Source organism: Bos grunniens, chromosome 3, assembly GCF_055505025.1.
Source record: "Bos grunniens cultivar Pamir isolate PY7600 chromosome 3, Bosgru_T2T1.0, whole genome shotgun sequence".
Classification (NCBI taxonomy): Eukaryota; Metazoa; Chordata; class Mammalia; order Artiodactyla; family Bovidae; genus Bos; species Bos grunniens.
In genome coordinates, this window is record NC_141167.1 from 121337136 (window position 1) to 121357142 (window position 20007).

At 36.6% G+C, this 20007-nt stretch overlaps 1 protein-coding gene and 1 pseudogene across 49 annotated transcripts in view; one reads left to right on the plus strand and one right to left on the minus strand.

Annotated features, from left to right (window-relative positions):
* The window catches only part of DCAF6 (DDB1 and CUL4 associated factor 6), a 181743-nt gene that overhangs the window by 49032 nt on the left and 112704 nt on the right, over positions 1-20007 (plus strand). For 39 of the 48 annotated variants that reach the window (XR_015161364.1, XR_015161362.1, XR_015161365.1 and 36 more), the window contains 2 exons: positions 321-413; positions 13260-13445. Coding sequence is in view for 14 of the 48 variants with exons in the window: in XM_086393944.1 (XP_086250070.1) it covers positions 321-413; positions 13260-13445 (279 nt within the window). In the remaining 34 variants the exon portion in view is untranslated. The remainder of the gene's footprint in view (positions 1-320; positions 414-13259; positions 13446-20007) is intronic. The other 9 variants (XR_015161374.1, XM_086393972.1, XM_086393979.1 and 6 more) reach the window with 1 other exon arrangement.
* Positions 14645-16053, minus strand: LOC147377126 (ribulose-phosphate 3-epimerase-like; annotated as a pseudogene). The gene has a single exon (XR_015161377.1). The product of XR_015161377.1 is annotated as a ribulose-phosphate 3-epimerase-like (transcript).

Here is a 20007-nt window from a genome sequence, read left to right on the forward strand (position 1 = left end):
AACACCCAGGACTGATCTCCTTTAGAATGGACTAGTTGGATTTCCTTGCAGTCCAAGGGACTCTCAAGAGTCTTTTCCAACACCACAGTTCGAAACCATCAATTCTTCGGTGCTCAGCCTTCTTCACAGTCCAACTTTCACATCCATACATGACCATTGGAAAAACCATAGCCTTGACTAGACAGACCTTTGTTGGCAATGTCTCTGCTTTTGAATATGCTATCTAGTGATATAAAATTCTGAACTATTAGCTAATTGAAGATGGCATACTTATTATTACTTTAAGTTTGCTTAAATTTCTTCTTTTTCTTTCTTCTTAGGTTAATACAATCTGTTGGAATGAGACTGGAGAATATATTTTATCTGGCTCAGATGACACCAAGCTAGTAATTAGTAATCCTTACAGCAGAAAGGTAAAGTGGTTTTTAAAAATCTACAACTTAATGAGAAAAAAAAAGTAGCTAGAAATCAAATAGTGCATAATCATGAAGTGGGCTTTTGCAAAGAATGTTGTTATTTTGCTAAAGTTTGTTACATAATTTGGAAGTTATTGCATGCAGTTACTTAATATCTTTAGGAAAACATTAGGTTTCATTCAACTCTAGAAAATTTAAATATGCTTCATTTATTCATGTGGATAAAATTGCAAAAAATGATATTTCAATAAACCATTCTTCATGGTTGATTTTTTTTTCTTTTATGCTCACAGACTCTAATCTTATAATCACAGAATCAGCCAAGCATTTTATGAAACTGAATTTTATCAGTTTACACACAGTGGCTAGGTTCTAATAAAATGCTCATATAACATCCAATTCAGTAAACTGGGATATTATACTGAGTTTTAATTAGGATTATGTTCTAATTTTTATTGGCTGTTTTTCTGACTTATATAAAGTAAGTAGGTATACAGATACTTTATGTGAATGAGAACATTGTAGATTGTCAGACTAAAGTTTTAATATTAGCAATCTTACAGAATAAATGGTTCATTTAAAAAATTTTTTTCTACATTTAAATAGTTTAGATAATTAAATAAATGTTTGTGGTTCTACAGCCTAAAAAGAGGTTCGTATTGAGGCTCTTCTTCATTAAAGGAGAGATAGCTTTACTTAACTGTCCTAACTTAGCAGAGGGAAAGTTGTTTCCAAATCCTGATTGTCTTAGCTTGCAATTACTCAAAGAACCTTTTTCTTACAACAGACAAAACTTCCTAGAATAATGTATATGTGGAATACTTTTGGATTATCACAATCAGAAATTGGGCCTTCCCTGGTGACTCAGATAAAGAATCTGCCTGCAATGAGGGAGACCCAGATTCAGTTCCTAGGGCAGGAAGATCCTCTGGAGAAGGGAATGGCTACCCACTCCAGTATTCCTGCCTGGAGAGTTGATAGAGGAGCCTGGTGGGCTACAGTCCATGGGGTCGCAAAGAGTCGGACACAAGTGAAGTGACAGCATGCAGCACACATCAGAAGTTTAATGTTTATAGTATTTAAATCACTCAAAATCACTCATCTAGATACCAATGGAATAATTTTTTTTTTAAATATAGAGCTTTACTTTTTAAAATAAAAATTGTGAAAATATACATTACATAAAATTCAGCTTGTTAACCATTTTCTAGAGTTCAGTGTACCAGCATTAAGTTGATTCATATTATTGTGATATCATCACAATCATTGAGCCATAAAACTCCAGTCTTGCAAAGCTGACCCTGCTCATTAAGCAGTAACGCTCCATTCTTCCCTTCTCCAGCGCATGGCAACCATTATTCTATTTTCTATCTCCTTGAATTTGTCTATTCCAGGTACCTCATATAAGTGTTTGTATACAGTATTTGTCCTTATATGACTGGTTTATTTTACTTAGAGTAAGGTCCTTAAGGTTCATCCATGTGTCAGGATTTCTTTTCTTTTTAAAGCTGACATTGTATGTATATATCACATTTTGCTTATGCTTTCATCTGCCAGTGGACACTTGGGTTATTTCCACCTTTTTGGCTATTGTGAATAATGCTGCTATGAGCATAACAGTACAAATATCTCTCCAAGCCCCTGCTTTCAATTATTTTGTGAATATACCTATTGGAGTAATTTTTAAAAGATTTTATTTTCCCTTTAAAGTGATTACTCTTTTCAATTTGAGAAATGACTAACAGATAATACTTTAATAGATTTTAAGTATAAAAAGACTTTATAGTTTTCTTATAGTGGTTTTAATATATCTAAATTTGCTGTCATATAGGAATATTATTGTTTTGAAGCACTGATAATTCATTACATGGGAAAGTAAAGTTTTTTGATCTTGAGTCAGATATTACCTGTTCTTATAGTCCCACTCTATTTTTACATCCTGTGAGTTGATGGAAAAATTAATTTATGGCATATAAAATTTTTAAAACTTTAAAAAAATAGATTTAATTGTTCCTTAGTAATGGCATCATATCTTAATTATATATATCATAGATCTCAAATATATATAAATATAATGTATTAGAAATCTATGATATATATAATTAAGATATGATGCCATTAATAAGGAACACTTAAATATATATTTTATGTATATATATATATATATTTGAGATCTATGATAATATATCTATATTATATATATATATAATATATATATACAAAGGCTTTCCCCCTTAAAGTTACAGGCTAGTTTCTTTGGACCAATTCTCCTACTGAAATGAACTCAAAAATACTTGATTAAAAAATTATACTAAAAGTAACAAAAGACTATTTTGATAGTAAAGAATTATCAGTCTGAAATAGAAGGGAAGTCTTCCCTAGTGGCTCGGTGGTAAAGAATCCACCTGCCAGTGCAGGAGACATGAGTTCAATCCCTGATCTGGGAGGATTCCATGTGCTGTGGAGCAACTAAGCCCTTAAGCCACAACTCTTGAGCCTGTGTTCTAGAGCCTGGGAGGGGCAACACTGAGCCCATGCACGCTAGAGCCTGTGCTCCGCAACAAGAGAAGCCACCACAGTGAGAAGCCTGTGCATTGCAACTGAACAGTGGCCCTTGCGCTCCACAGCTGGAGAAAAGCCCACCCAGCAGCGAAGACCCAGCATAGCCAAAAGTGAATAAATAAAATTATACAAAATGGAAGGGAAAAAGGTGAATCCAGAGAAGTGAGCATGATAACTTTTACCCTGAAGATATTTGTCAGTCTTATATCTAAACTTCAGTTTTGGTGGCCTTGAAGGTCAAGGTAAATAGAAACAAAGCTCAGGATCCCAATCATGTATGGATTCCTGTAGGAGACTTTATACAATATTCTGGGACTGTCTATACCATGAGGACTCCCAAAAGTCCTTCTTATGGTATAGATGAAACAGAAGGAAGTTAGTCCTCTGGTAGCCTAGGAGCATCCTGTTAAAGAAATCCTGAATATATGCAAAACTTTGATTTGGCTTCATCCAGCTACCTTTAGTTCTTAGAGCATAAAATGTTATTTGTTTCTTCTATGCTTTTCTTCTACTTTTCTCGGTTAGTGGTATGTTCTTTCCCATGCACCTCCTACCTACTTGGCAAGTTTAATTTCATCCTTTGAGCCTCAACTCTTATCTGTTCAGTTCAGTTGCTCAGTCATGTCCAACTCTTTGAGACCCCATGCACTGCAGCATGCCAGGCTTCCCTGTCCTCACCAACTCCCAGAGCCTGCTCAAACTCGTGTCTCTTGAGTCAGTGATGCCATCCAACCATCTCATCCTCTGTCATCCCCTTTTCCTCCTGCCCTCAGTCTTTCCCAGGATCAGGGTCTTTCCCAGTGAGTCAGTCCTTTGCATCAGGTGGCCAAAGTATTGAATCTTCAGCTTCATCTGAAATAATCTGTAATAATCACTAATTTCCTCTAGGTAAATGTAGGCATTCCTTCCCCATGTTCTTATATTTTATGGATAACTCAGTTACTATGTGGAGAAGGCAATGGCAACCCACTCTGGTACTCTCGCCTGGAAAATCCCATGGACGGAGGAGCCTGGTAGGCTATAGTCCATGGGGTCGCTAAGAGTCAGACACAAATGAGCGAATTCACTTGACTTTTCCTTTCATGCACTGGAGAAGGAAATGGCAGCCCACTCCAGTTTTCTTGCCTGGAGATTCCCAAGGCCGGGGGAGCCTGGTGGGCTGCTGTCTATGGGGTCACACACAGTCGGACATGACTTAAGCGACTTAGCAGCAGCAGCAGCAGCAATTACATGTTTGTGTTTGCATGTTGCTCACTATTAGATTCTAACTTATTTGGGACAACGACAATTTCGTTTTAGTTTCCTCAACACTTAGTAAATTACCTGTTACATAGTAGGTGCTCAATAAGTATGAGTAAAAGAAGGCAAGAAGTTTCTGTATTCAGTGCCTTAGAGAGGAGTAGGGTGAATTTGGGGAGAGGTGATTTTTACTAAGACATTGAAGAGCTAACATCTTCTATCTGGACACTCCTGGACCAAGCTTAAAGTTTTAGAAGTGTTGTGTATAACATGATGCACAAAGAAAGAGATACGTGCTTGGCCAGCGAGATTAGTGACAGTAACCTGATGATTAGCAGAGTGATGGACGTTATAGCTAGTTCACTTTCACATTTGTTGCTAATTGTATTTTAAAATATCATTTATATTCATTTCATATTGTTACTCTGCCAACGTCCATCTCTTTTGGCCATTAGTTTTAGGTGTTTCTGAAATCCAAGAATGGAAATCCATTTTCGGAATGGTGTTTTCTATTAATCCAAGGAAAGCATACATTAGAAAATATTTCCAGTTTTTAAAATTTATAACTGTTTGCACCTGTCCATCTAGTTTTTCTTAAATTGACACGTTATTGCTGTTTACCTCCAGTAGCATGCCTCTCTATTGATTGCATTGACCCATTTCCACATTAAAAATAAATTACAGCCTTTGATAAAATTACTAACTGTATATACATAATACACTTCGTTCAACAATTATTTATTAATTAGAGAAGTTCAGTTCAGAACTAAGTCCTGTCCGACTCTTTGCTGTGCCATGGACTACAGCATACGAGGCTTCCCTGTCCTTCACCATCTCCTGGAGTTTGCAGAAAATCATGTACATTGAGTTGATGATGCCATCCAACCATCTCATCCTGTCACTCCTGCTCCTCCTGCCTTCGGTCTTCTCTAGCATCAGGGTCTTTTCCAGTGAGTAGTATGTTTCCAATCAGGTGGCTAAAGTATTGGAGTTTCAGCTTCAATATCAGGCCTTCTAATGCACATTCAGGACTGATTTCCTTTAGGATGGACTGGTTGGATCGCCTTGCAGTCCAAGGGATTCTCAAGAGTCTTCTCCAAGACCACAGGTCAAAAGCATCAATATTTCGGTTCTCAGCTTTCTCCATAGTCCAACTCTCATATCCATACATGACTCCTGGAAAAACCATAGCCTTGACTAGACAGACCTTTGTGGACAAAGAAATGTCTCTACTTTTTAACATGCTGTCTGGGTTGTTAATAACTTTTCTTCCAAGGAGTAAGCGTCTTTTAATTTCATGGCTGCAGTCACCATCTACAGTGATTTTGGAGCCCAGAAAAATAAAATCTGCCACTGTTTCCACTGCTTCTTCATCTATTTTCCATGAAGTGATGGGACCTGATGCCATGATCTTCGTTTTCTGAATGTTGAGCTTTAAGCCAACTTTTTCACTCTCCTCTTTCACTTTCATCACGAAGTTCTTTAGTTCTTCTTCACTTTATCCTATAAGGGTGGTGTTATCGGCATATCTGAGGTAATTGATATTTCTCCCAACAGTCTTGATTCCAGCTTGTGCTTCATCCAGCCCAGCCTTCCTCATGATGTATATAAGTTAAATAAGCAGGGTGACAATATACAGCCTTGACATACTCCTTTTCCTATTTGGAACCAGGTTGTTCCATGTCCAGTTCTAAGTATTGCTTCCTGACCTGCATACAGGTTTCTCAAGAGGCAGGTCACGTGGTCTGGTATTCTCATCTCTTTCAGAATTTTCCACGGTTTATTGTGATCCACACAGTCAAAGGCTTTGGCATAGTCAATAAAGTAGAAATACATGTTATTCTGGAACCCTCTTGCTTTTTCGATGATTCAGCGGATGTTGGCAGTTTGATCTCTGGTTCCTCTGCCTTTTCTAAAACCAGCTTGAATATCTAGATACGGTTTATGTATTGTTGAAGCCTGGCTTCAAGAATTTTGAGCATTACTTTGCTAGCATGTGATATGAGTGCAATTGTGTGGTAGTTGAGCATTCTTTGGCATTGCCTTTCCTACAGATTGGAATGAAAATGGACATTTTCCAGTTCTGTGGTCACTGCTGAGTTTTCCAAATTTGCTGGCATATTGAATGCAGCACTTTCACAGCATCATCTTTTAGGATTTGAAATAACTTAACTGGAATTCTATCCTCTCCACTAGCTTTGTTTGTAGTGATGCTTCTTAAGGTCCACTTGACTTCACATGGCAGGATGTCTGGCTATAGGTGAGTGATCACACCATTGTGATTATCTGGGTTGTGAAGATCTTTTTTGTACAGTTCTTCTGTGTATTCTTGACACCTCCTCTTAATATCTTCTGCTTCTGTTAGGTCCATACCATTTTTGTCCTTTATCGAGCCCATCTTTGCATGAAATGTTCCTTTGGTATCTCTGATTTTCTTGAAGAGAGCTGTAGTCTTTCCCATTCTATTGTTTCCCTCTATTTGACTGATCTCTGAGGAAAGCTTTCTTATCTCTCCTTGCTATTCTTTGGAACTCTGCATTCAAATGGGTATATCTTTACTTTTCTTCTTTGCTTTTGGCTTTTCTTCTTTTCACAGCTATTTGTAAGGCCTCCTTAGACAGCCATTTTGCTTTTTTGCATTTCTTTTTCTTGGGGATGGTTTTACTTCCTGTCTCCTGTGCAGTGTCATGAACCTCCATCCATAGTTCATCAGGCATTCTGTCTATCAGATCTAGTCCCTTAAATCTATTTCTCACTTTCACTGTATAATCATAAGGGATTTGATTTAGGTTGTACCTGAATGGTTTAGTGGTTTTCCCTACTTTCTTCAGTTTAAGTCTGAATTTGGCAATAAGGAGTTCATGATCTGAGCCACAGTTGTGAGGTAGTTTGAGCATTCTTTGGCATTACCTTTGTTAGTATTTCCACTTTCTTATATAGTGGATTAAGGAAAGAGAAATGTTAGATTTTGACTTGATAAACTAGGTGATCAACATGTGGTGGATAGTGATCAACTAGGTGTGGGTGGATAGTGATGTTATTAAGGTGTGGAATACTAGAGAGAGAATAAATTGGAGTGGGCCATCTGAAATGAAGATATTTTTTCAGAGAGAACAGATTTGTTCAGTGGAAAGGACTTCAGTTTTTACTAATTATTTTAATAGTTACTCTGATTAATTAAGAAATTTCTTTCCATTTTTGAGTGATATATGCCAACACACATTAGTATATTGAATGAGATTCCTGCTTTTGTTTTTGAAGCTATGCATAAACCTGTTAAATAGAGATAAATCAAATTGTTAATAATGTCTACTGAAGGTGACTAAAGTCAAAGACCTGTCAGATTAAAACTGTGAAAGACCTAGCATACATTGTGTGTACTTATATGTACTTAGCTACTTGGTAAATCATGCTGAAATATATGCTACTTGGTAAATTATGCTGAAATATATGTCGACATTAAAGTCTATGATTCTATCTTGTTTAAAAGCTTTACATTTATTATTCTCTATGTTATTTCTTATACTTTAATTGAGCAGATCTCAGTGTCTTATACTTGGAGAGAGGAATGAAAAAGTTTAACATGTTTTACACACAATTTTTATTGTCCATTGGCTTTGGTTAATGTAGGTACAATGACTCTCCTCTTTTTTTATTTGACCCTCATTAAATGTGCATTAATGGCCAGGGAAGCCTGGAGTCCTGCAGAGAGTAGGACACAACTGAGTGACTGATCAACAACAGATAAGACCTACAGTGGAGTACTGTATGGTACTCAGCAAACCCTTGTTTTGTTTGTGACCCCAGGACTTAGATGAAGTGACTGTAATACTTATTTAAATTTAAGTATTTACTTCATTTAAGTTGTCAAGGTAATTAGCTGCTAATATTTATCTGTGTTCTGGCTTGGTGTCCTACTGTCAGTTAATGAATTTGTCAATTAGTCTTACATTGTAAATAGTTACTTGAAACCAAGCCAAAAATAAAGTTGATGTATCTTTTCCTAAATTTTTTTTAAATTTGAAAACTGATCGATAAGTTAAAAAGGTAATACAATCAACATCCACAAATAGACTTTTGAAAAAAGTATTTCAGAATAATTTGGAGGTGTCATGCATTTCATGAATACTCTGACATTTGTCTACTAAGAACAAGAACATTATCCTGTATAACTGTAATGCAGTTACCATGGTCAGAAAGTATAATATTGAATATAGAGTTGATCCTCTTTACTTAACAGATTCTATGTTTGCACGTTTACCAACTCATTAAATTTATTTTTACCCTTCCACATCAATAACTTTCAGTGCTTTTCTGGTCATTGATGGCCATTCACATGTACAGAGTGGCAAAAAATTTGAATTGCCTAACTCATACATCAATACACATGTTCTCAGATGAGATCAAACAAGGTGCTGCTGGATACGTCTTGTTTCACATCAAATACTGTAAACATACTGCATCCTTTGTGTGATATATTGAATGTCACACGTTTTGCATTTTTGTGCTTTTTGTTCATGACTTCAATAGTTAAAAGGGTCCCCAGTTATCTTCCTGAGTATCGTCAAGTCTTCCTCAGTATAAGAAACCTGGAATATACTTTATAGAGAAAATATGTTAGATGAGCTTCATTTGTTACTGTTTGTTGTCCAGTCACTAGTTGTGTCCAACTCTGTGACCCCGTGGACTACAGCCCGCCAGGCTTGCCTGTTCTTCGTTGTCTCCTGTAATTCTCTCAGATTCATGTTCATTGAGTCAGTGACACTATCTCATCCTCTGCCGCTCCCTTTTCTCTTTGCCTTCAGTCTTTCTCAGCATCAAGGTCTTTTCTAATAACTCATTTCTTCACATCAAGTGGCTAAAGTATTGTAGCTTCACCTTCAGCATCAGTCCTTCCAATGAATATTTAGATATGAATTATAGTACTCTTTGCCCTAAGTTCATTGTTAATGAATCAACAATATGTATTAATTAATGTGTCTTTAAACAAACACATACAACAGAGTTACTTATGATTTGTTGATGAAAAGTTTGTGACCAGAGCCTCACAGAAACCTAACCCTGTATTTTCACAGGAGCAGTTAGTTGGTAATGGATACAGCACTTGCTAAGGCAGTGTTAGGACTTCCTTGGTGGCTCAGTGGTAAAGAATCCACATGCCAATTCAGGAGTCTTATGTTCAATAACTGGGTTGGGAAGATCTGTTGGGGAAGGAAACAGCAGCCCACTCCAGTATTTTTGCCTGGGAAATCCCTTGGACAGAGGAGCCCAGTGGGCTATAGTCCATGGAGTCACAAAAGAGTCAGACACAACTTATTGATTAAAGAACAATGTAATCTTAGTGGTGACTTTATAGAACATAACTACCAGTAGTAATGAGAATTGCCTGTATGCTATATATATAATATATATGATTTTGTTCTATCGACTAAAAAAATGCACATCCTAAATGTTGAGAATTGTGTTTTATTCAGTGGACATACTGAGGACTTAAGCCAGGGAGACAGCCTCTCAAATATCTCTGAGGGACTGTTCTGAGGAGGTAAAGGGGAGCCAGGATAAGTATAAGAGTTTCTGCAAAAGAAAAAAAACAATCCACAAAACTCCAGGTAATCAGAACATCAAAAGATTAATGCTAATTTAAGAAAATCCAGACATCTCAAGTTAATAAATTTAGGAAGATAAATTTTTTCTTTTCTTGGGGAAGATACTGGAATCTGGGCTTAATGAAATTGTTCTTTTGTTCTGGCCCTTAACTATCTAAGGTCCTTTTTTATCTCCATCCTGAATCCCCTCAGGGTACACCATTGGGCGTGTCTGCAGAGGCTGATGGCTTGATGACTGGCAGCTTATTTATCGCTGTTCTAAGTTCCCCTCAGGGTTAACCACTGGAGGTGACTGCAGTGATGGTTGAATGTAGCATCCTCTCTTTAGTGTTATGCAGGCATATCCTAGTATATGCCTGCCATATCTATAGTATACATGGTATCCGTAGTATATTAGATAGCTTCCCTTATAGCTCAATTGGGAAAGAATCTGCCTGCAGTGCAGGAGGCCTGGGCTTGATTCCTGGGTTGGGAAGATCCCCTGGAGAAGGAAATGGCAACCCACTCCAGTATTCTTGCCTGGAGAATCTTTTGGACAGAGGAGCCTGGCAGGCTACAGTCCATGGGGTTGCAAGAGTTGGACATGACTTAGTGACTAAACCAGCATATTATATATATATATTACAATATATCTATAGTATGTTACATATATCCACACATAGTACATGTACATATATACCTGTATATATTCAAATTTTCCCATTTGTTTCAGTAATGTTCTTTAGCACTGCCATGGCTCTCTTAATCTAGCCCCCAGTGCAGCATCACACATTTAATTTAGTTGTCATATTTCCTTTATCTGCTTGAGAATAGTTCATGCAACTTTTTGGTCTTTCATGACATTGATATGTTGTTTTATTGTTATATTGACTATCAAGTCATTTCATAGAATGTCCCTCCATTTGGATTTGTCTGTTTCTTCATGAGTCGATTAAAATTAAACACTTTTGCTAAGAATTCTCTATGATGTTGTGGTACATGATATTTGTTCCCTGACTGGTGATGTTAAATTTGATCTTTCCATTGTGAGGGTACATTTATCCTTTGTGATTATAAGCTATCTATGAAGTAGTGTGTTGAGATTGTGTAAATATTCTTTTTCATAAATGGTTTCAATATTCATTGATTCTTGCCTTAATCAGTTGTTATAATGTCATTACAAATAGTGTTTTTTAATTCTATCATTTCTTCCATATTTACTAATTGACATTTTTTGGTGAATATGAGCATTTACTTTGTCTTTGCCATCGTTTTGAAAAAATTACTATGGGATTATAGATTTTTATTTTTATTCAATAAATTGTAATCTATCACTGATAATCTTCTGGATGCTCAAATTGCTCCAGTTTGTTCAGTAAGACATTTTTTGTTGTTCTTTTATTTATTTAAAAAAATTTTATTGGAGTATAGTTGATTTACAGTAGTATGTTAGTTTTGTTCAGTAAGACATTTAAAGTGAACTAAAGAAACTTTGTGTTTCTGTTTTGACATACTCTCCCTTTTTTTTAAAGCACATTTTAAAAATAAAAAACCACAACAGATACTTCCATTGTGCTAAATCTCCATTCTATATACATTGTGGGGATGTACTGGAATTTATTCAGCCAGTCTCCTGTGTTTTGTTTGCTATTATGAATGACTCAGTAAATAACTGTTTTTTGTTTTTTTGTTGGATGTATACCTTCAGAGTAAATTCTTAGAAATAGACTTGTCTGATCAAAGAGTTAATGCATACGTAGTTTTGTGAAGGATTGCTAATTTCCTTTCTATTGGTCTCACACCATTTAGCATCCCACCAGAATTGTTTAAAGAGCCTGGTGTCCCTCTCCCCATCACACTCACTTATACAATATGTTGTCAAGCTTTTGAATTTTTGCTTATCTAAAAACTGGAAATTGGTGATCTCAATATAGTTTCAATTTGCATTTCCTATATGAAGTTGATGGTTTTTCACAATTTTAAGGCCCATTTGTTTATCTTGGACTATATTCAGATCTTTTGCCCTTTTTTTTTTTCTCTCTCAATTTTTAAGCACTGTAGGGGGATTGGTCTTTTATCTGCTGTGTTTGTTACAAATGTTGCAATGTTTATTTTAAACCATACTTCTGTCACAGGAATTCTGATCTTTTAAATTATTAAGGATTTAGGTGTAGGAACTTCTTTATTCTTTACAGACATAGGAACTTCTGTACCATTTTATTACTTTACTTTTATGATTCTTTAAGATTCAGAATATATTTTTTCATCCTGAAAGGGAATGACTTAATCATTTAGGAAACAATTTCAAAAGTCAATCAAGAAGTCTTTTCATATTTACTATGAGTTTATGAATGAGTCACATATACCAAATAGGTAGAAATACACATATTTAATTTTCAAGGCACTCTTGTTGAACCCGTTTGTGTGCCTGATGCACAATGAGGCCAGACAAACCAAAATTGTAGAATTTGGAGCAGAGCAACGTTTATTGCAAGGATCATGCAAGAGCAACAAATAGACCCAAACTCTCTATGGTTTTCAGGGAAGAAATTTTTACAAACAGAATTTGGGGGGCAGGCTACCAGGTGTGTAACCCCTGCTGGTTGGCTGTTGGTAAGGTAACATTGTTCTAGGAATCTCCAGCCTGGGTCCACATGCTCAGCCTAAAGTTACTGTCCTCCTTCTGGCTAGGGGCCTTAAGTTCTTGTAGAACTCAGAGATGTGTATCAAACTGTTATGCACAACCCCTTCTCCTCCCCTGCAAAGAACCAGAACCAAGTTCCCTTGCCCTTTCTAATTTCCTCAGTCTCCTAATTAGTAACTGAATCTGCCTTTTGGAACTCAGGGAAGATCTAGGAGGCTGAAAGCCGTTTTTCTACAAACAAGAGACAGAAGACACTCAAAGACTTTTATGCCTGGGCTGGCCTCACAGGTTCCTGCTTGGTCTCAGTCCCATTTTCTATGATTCTCCTCAGGCATGAGAGAAACAGATATTGGACTAGACAGGAAATAAAATTTGGATAGAGAAGTTAATCATAAACTCTGCAGAGGAACTTAGTTTTAGGGGGACTCTGTTTCAGCACTATTCTTGTTGATATACTTAATCTTCTTTACATCTCAGAGGGAAATAAAATATGTGAGATTCTGATTTTTTTTTCTAATTATAATATTGGGTTAGCCAAAAAGTTCATTTGGGATTTTCCATGTTATGCAAAAACTTGAACAAACTTTTTAGCCAACCCAATAGTTTGGACTCAAATGATAATTTTTCATTTGAGCTGAGAGTGTTAATGAGAATTTATTCCTGGCAAGGATTATATTAAGTTTGAATCTGACTGCTTCTTTTTAGGAAATAGTAAATTACTAAAAATTACTCTTAGTAATTTAGTAATTAGTAATAAATTTACTCTTTAGTAATTTAGCAATAAATTACTAAAAACTCCTCTCTGTGTTTTAGGTTTTGACAACAATTCGTTCAGGGCACCGAGCAAATATATTTAGTGCGAAGTTCTTACCATGCACAAATGATAAGCAGATTGTATCCTGCTCTGGAGATGGAGTAATATTTTATACCAACGTTGAGCAAGATGCAGAAACTAACAGACAGTGCCAATTTACATGCCATTATGGAACTACCTATGAGGTACAGTATTACTATGATTTATCTATATGTATATATATGTATATATGTTTTGTGTAAGTGTATATGTATATGTAGATAGATGTGTGTGTGTATGTACATATTCATGCATAAATAAGTAAAGGTATTATTGACAAAATGTCTAGATTTTCAGTATTTGAGAAAATGTACCTTGATAGGATTGTGAATAAAGTTAAGGAATAAGATGTGAATAATAGTAATGGGGTTTGTAATTCCTTGAGCAACTATAAGAAAACAGATATCAGACTTTAAAGATGCTTCTTTATTGTGCTGTAGGGCTCTATACTAGGCTTTAATCTTGTTACCACTTTCTCACTGTTTTATATGAAGTGGCATGGTTATCAAAATGTCAGAAGACATGCTAGTACACTTAAATAAAGGAATCTGATTTCTAAAGGTCATTAATAAGCTCAAGCCCTGAGCTGAATTAAAATGAGGTGAAATGAATCTGAGACTCAGTTATATATACTGCTTTGGTTCAGAAAAACTGCTTATTCTTCAGAAAGCTCTTTTATAATCTTGTCATTGCATTTCTTGGTATCAAAAGATTCATTGTTTTCCCATGTGCTGACATGGTATATTTTTTTCATTACTTGAATTTCAGTTCTTCTGTATCCTCATGTTATGATACATCCTTACAAAAATAGTATTTTATAGCTGAATTTTTGTTAATCTGTTTCTCACAAATTTGGCTTTTAACTGGAAATTTCAGTCAATATATGTTTATTGTGAGTCCTGATATATTTGGATCTATTTATATATCTTATTGTAAGTTTTTTTATTTGAAAGTATTTTCTGTCATTGATTTCCCTGTTCTCTTTTTGACATTCTTTTGAATTTCTTGAAGGGTTTGCATTTGGCCCATTTTGTTTCTGCTATTGCAAGGAAGATAGACATTCATATTTTACAAGAGTAGTTAACAAAGTCTAAAGTCAATAAGTACCTTTGCCTTTCTCCTGAATGTATACCTTAGCTCATTATAATCTTTCTATCCCTTGTCTAATTTTATATGCTTATATTGTTCAGAACACTCTATCCTCTTCTGAATCAAAAATATTATTATTGTTTTATTAGTCTTTACTATATTATTAGATTTACCTACATTTTTGCTTGTACTTTTCCCTTTTCTGTTATAGGTTTTCTGTGTGGGGTCATTTGGTATCTCAAGCACATTCTTTTTTTTTCTTTTTTTCCCATTATACAGTTTGTTTTAAATGTATCAAATATAAAGGTGCAAAGCAAAAAATAAATGTTTTTGAAGCTAGGAGAGTAAGTATGCTATTCCTAGTCAGATACAAACTTAGTTATCACACACGTACACAAATCAAAAATGACATGAAACAGGAAAAACTGAAGAACTTCTTTTGCTTTCAGAAAACAGCCAAGAAACCGAAGACAATTCTTTTTATAATTAAAAAAAATTTTTTTTCCCGTAGTAGCTAACATGCCTTCTGTAGGCAGTGAACTTTTTTCTGCTTGTAACGTTAATACATCCATATTTTTACTCTCTATAAAAATCAAGTCTCCCAGTAAAAATGGTATTTTACCACACTAATCTTTCAATTCCATCACTAAAAATGTATTTATACACAATTTCTAGCCTCTTGGAACACTCTGCATGATGGATTTTAGTCACTGGAATGACTAATTTCTCAGAAAAGCAGCATTGCCTCAACTGTGGTATGATTTGGTGGTCAGTATTCTTGTTTTCTAGTAACGATCTCATAAGCAGGAACACTGGGTTCTTTGTGATTTCATCGATCAAGGAAACATTTCCAAGCAGCTTCTGAGCAAACATTTCTTAACAGGTTGATCACAGATCTGGGGTCTTCACTCTTCATAATGGCACTGCCAGACACAATTGTGTTAGCTCCTGCCTCTTCCCATTTATGGATGGTGTCTGGACCTACTCCACCATCAACCTCGATGTCCAAAGATGGGAACTGGGTCCTCAGGCAGTGAACCTTTGGCATCATATCTTTCATGAGTTTCTGCCCTCCAAGCCCATGTTTCACTGTCATAACCAAGGCCATATCTATCTGATTGATTAGCCCATGGTGTCAAATACTCACCTGTAGTTCCTGGTTTGATAGCAAGGCCAACCTTCATTCCATTCTCTCAAATGTCTTTGGTCAAAGCTCCTGGCTTGTCTGTAGCCTCCAGATGAAAGGTATGTTGATTGGCTCCTGCTATAGCCATTGGTTTTACCCACTGTTCTGGCCTGGACACCATCATGTGCATGTCAAAGGAAGGGTCCTGGCGTAGCTCCTTTTGGAGGCTTTCTACCGCAGGGTGACCAAAGGTGATGTTGGGAACAAAATGCCCATCTGTTACATCCAGGTGCAGATAATCAACCTCAGAGTCCAGCATCTGGAGGAACTCGGCCCCTAAACCGGCCAGGTTACTGTTGTGGATGGATGGGCCAATTTTGCAGCCAGATGCCATCGTGCTAGTGCTCCAGAGCTAAAGTACATTCTTTACCGGTTCCTTTAAGTCAGAGTTTGCTGATATAAAACAATTTTAGTCCTATTTTCCTTTTATATCATTCACTTCTTCCCTTTTCATCCTTTTCTAGAAAATATCTTTTTTATGTCAGTTCTTCAGAGGTAGTCTTACTAGATACAGGCTTCTAGTTTGACAGTTACTCTATTTCAGGTGATATTTCACTGTATTCTGACTTGACTTTTGAAGTTGAGCAGTCAATCAACAGTTTAATTGTGATTCCTTTGTATTTAAGTTATCTCTTCCTTGACTGAATTTAATTCTGTTTTTCTTTGTGTGTTTTTTTTTTTCCTTCATTGATGTCACAACAGTGTATTGAGGTATGGATTTCCTTTTGATTTTTCTTGGAATTTTTATGTGTTCTTAGTCTGAGAAATTGGAATCTTGAAAAATGAGGGAGATTTATAGATAAATAAGTTTTTAGTTCTTTCCCATTCTCTGTATTTTTTATTCTGGAATTCTGATTAGATATATGTTAAGACCTTCCTGTTCCATCTAGCATTAAACTTTTCCCCCCCATTGAAGTACAAAACATAAAGAAAAAGTACAAAACACTGAGTATATCTCAGTAAATTATCACAAAGTGAATTTGTTCATGTAGCAGCCACAAAGATCAAGAAATATAAGGCATTAAGGACTTCCCCGAAGCTGCTGTATCCTGATTTCCATGATCTTATTTTTCTAACCACTTTAGTTTTTTTGTTTTTGAACATTATATGCAGTGAGTCATATTAAATGGTCTTTTGTTTCTTTTTAAATTTGTTATCCTTTGCTGAACAAAGTCTCCCTTAGGTTTGTGAAACTCATCTGTGTTGGGTACCACTACAGTGTGTTTATTTTCCTGCTTTTTAGTGTTCGACTGTGTGAATAAGCCACAGCTGGTGGGTCTGTTCTACTGCTGATGAAAATTTTAAATTTGATTTTCAATTTGGAGAACATACTTTACATGACTTGCAGTATTTATGTTTAGAAGTAAACTTTTTCTGTCATAGGATATGTATTTGTTTATTTTAGAGATAGTGCCAAATATTTATCCAAAGTGTAACAGCGTGCGTTCCCACCAATAGCATATAATAAGAATTCCTTTTGCTCCTCATCTTTGCCAACAGTATATATGGTTAATCTCTAATTTTGAACAGGCTTATTTAAATGTCTTTTACTGTTGTTACTTCTGAGGTTACTGCATAGTTTATTGGTTATTTAGATATACTGTTTTGTCAAGTGCCTATTCAGAATTCTTTCCTAATCTTTCTATTAGGTTGTCCATTTTATTTCATTATTACTGTTGATTTATAGGAATTTCTTTTATCTTCAGCATATGAAACTATCTCTTCCAACTCTGTGGTTGTATTTTCACTCTCCTAATGGTGTCTTTTCATGAACAAAAGTTATCTCTGTTGTCTTAATGTATTGGTCTTTTTTAAAAAAAAATTGTACCTGCTTTCTGTATCCTGCTCAGAAAAGTCTTTTTCTTTCTGAAGGTTATGGAGACATTCTTCTGTTTCAGACTCTCTTTTAGAAAGACTATTGTTTTGTCTTTTTCATTTAGATCTTGTTTTGCTCTTGTTCAGTTGCTAAGTCCTGTCTGACTCTTTGTGACCACATGGATAGCAGTACACCAGGCTTGTTTGTCCTTCACTATTTTCCAGAGTTTTCTCAAAATCACTGTTTCCTAAATTTTCTCAAATGGACCCCTGTCCATTGATTCAGTGATGCTGTATAACCATCTCATCCTCTGCTGCCCCCTTCTCATCTTGCCTTCAATCTTTCCCAGTATCAGAATGTTTTCCAGTGAGTCTGCTCTTCAGATGGCCAAAGTATTGGAGCTTTAGCTCCAGCATCATTTCTTCCAATGAATATTCAGGACTGATTTCCTTTAGGACTGACTGGTTTGATCTCTGCATCCCAAGGGACTCTCAAGAGTCTTTTCCAGTACCACCAGCATTCAGTTCTTTGGTGCTCAAATTTCATTATGATCCAATGCTCACATATGTACATGACTCCTGGAAAAACCATATTTTTGATTGTATGTACCTTTGTTGGCAAACTGATCTTTGCTTTTTATTGCACTGCCTAGGTTTGTCATAGCTTTCCTTCCAAGGAGCAATCATCTTTTAATTTCATGGCTACAGTCACTGTACACAGTGATTTTGGAGCCCAGGAAAATGAAATCTGTTAATATTTCCACTTTTTACGCTTCTATTTGCCATGAAGTGATGGGACTGGATATCATAATCTTATTTAGTTTTTTGAATGTAGAGTTTAAGCCAGCTTTTTCACTCCTCATTCACCATCATCAAGAGGCTCTTTATTTCTCTTTACTTTCTGCTATTAGAGTGGCATCATCTTCATATCTGAGGTTATTGATGTTTCTTCCGGCAATCTTGATTCCAGCTTGTGATTCATCCAGCTCAGCATTTAGCATGATACACTCTTTATATGACAGAATGCGGTCCACTGGAGAAGGGAATGGCAAACCACTTCAGTATTCTTGCCTTGAGAACCCCATGAACAGTATGAAAAGGCAAAATGATAGGATACTGAAAGAGAAACTCCCTGGGTCAGTAGATGCCCAATATGCTACTGGAGATCAGTGGAGAAATTACTCCAGAAAGAATGAAGGGATGGAGCCAAAGCAAAAACAATACCCAGCTGTGGATGTGACTGGTGATAGAAGCAAGGTCCGATGCTGTGAAGAGCAATATTGCATAGGAACCTGGAATGTCAGGTCCATGAATCAAGGCAAATTGGAAGTGGTCTAACAGGAGATGGCGAGAGTGAACGTCAACATTCCAGGAATCAGCGAACTAAAATGGACTGGAATGGGTGAATTTAACTCAGATGACCATTATAACTACTACTGTGGGCAGGAATCCCTTAGAAGAAGTGGAGTAGCCATCATGGTCAACAAGAGAGTCCAAAATGCAGTGCTGCTGCTGCTGCTAAGTCACTTCAGTTGTGTCCGACTCTGTGCGATCCCATAGATGGCAGCCCACAAGGCTCCCCCATCCCTGAGATTCAGCAGGCAAGAACACTGGAGTGGGTTGCCATTGCCTTCTCCAATGCAGGAAAGTGAAAAGTGAAAGGGAAGTCGCTGAGTCTTATCCGACTCTTAGCGACCCCATGGACTGTGGCCCACCGGGCTCCTCCATCCATGGGATTTTCCAGGCAAGAGTACTGGAGTGGGGTGCCATTGCCTTCTCCACCAAAATGCAGTACTTGGATGCAATCTCAAAAGCAACTGAATGATCTTTGTTCGTTTCCGAGGCAAACCATTCAATATCACGGTAATCCAAGCCTATGCCCTGACCAGTAATGCTGAAGAAGCTGAAGTTGAACGGTTCTATGAAGACCTACAAGACCTTTTAGAACTAACACCCAAAAAAGATGTCCTTTTCATTATAGGGGACTGGAATGCAAAAGTAGGAAGTCATGAAACACCTGGAGTAACAGGCAAATTTGGCCTTGGAATACAGAATGAAGCAGGGCAAAGGCTAAATAAGAGTTTTGCTAAGAGAACGCCCTGGTCATAGCAAACACCCTCTTCCAAAAACACAAGAGAAGACTCTACACATGGACATCACCAGATAGTGAACACCAAAATCAGACTGATTATATTCTTTGCAGTCAAAGATGGAGAAGCTCTATACAGTCAGCAAAAACAAGACCGGGAGCTGACTGTGGCTCAGATCATGAACTCCTTATTGCCAAATTCAGACTTAAATTGAAGAAAGTGGGGGAAACCACTAGACCATTCATGTATGACCTAAATCAAATCCCTTATGATTATACAGTGAGAGTGAGAAATAGATTTAAGGGACTAGATCTGATAGAGTGCCTGATGAACTATGGATGGAGGTTCGTGTCATTGTACAGGAGACAGGGATCAAGACCATCCCCATGGAAAAGAAATGCAATAAAGCAAAATGGCTGTCTGAGGAGGCCTTACAAATAGCTATGAAAAGAAGAGAAGCGAAAAGCAAAGGAGAAAAGGAAAGGTATAAGCCTCTGAATGCAAAGTTCCAAAGAATAGCAAGGAGAG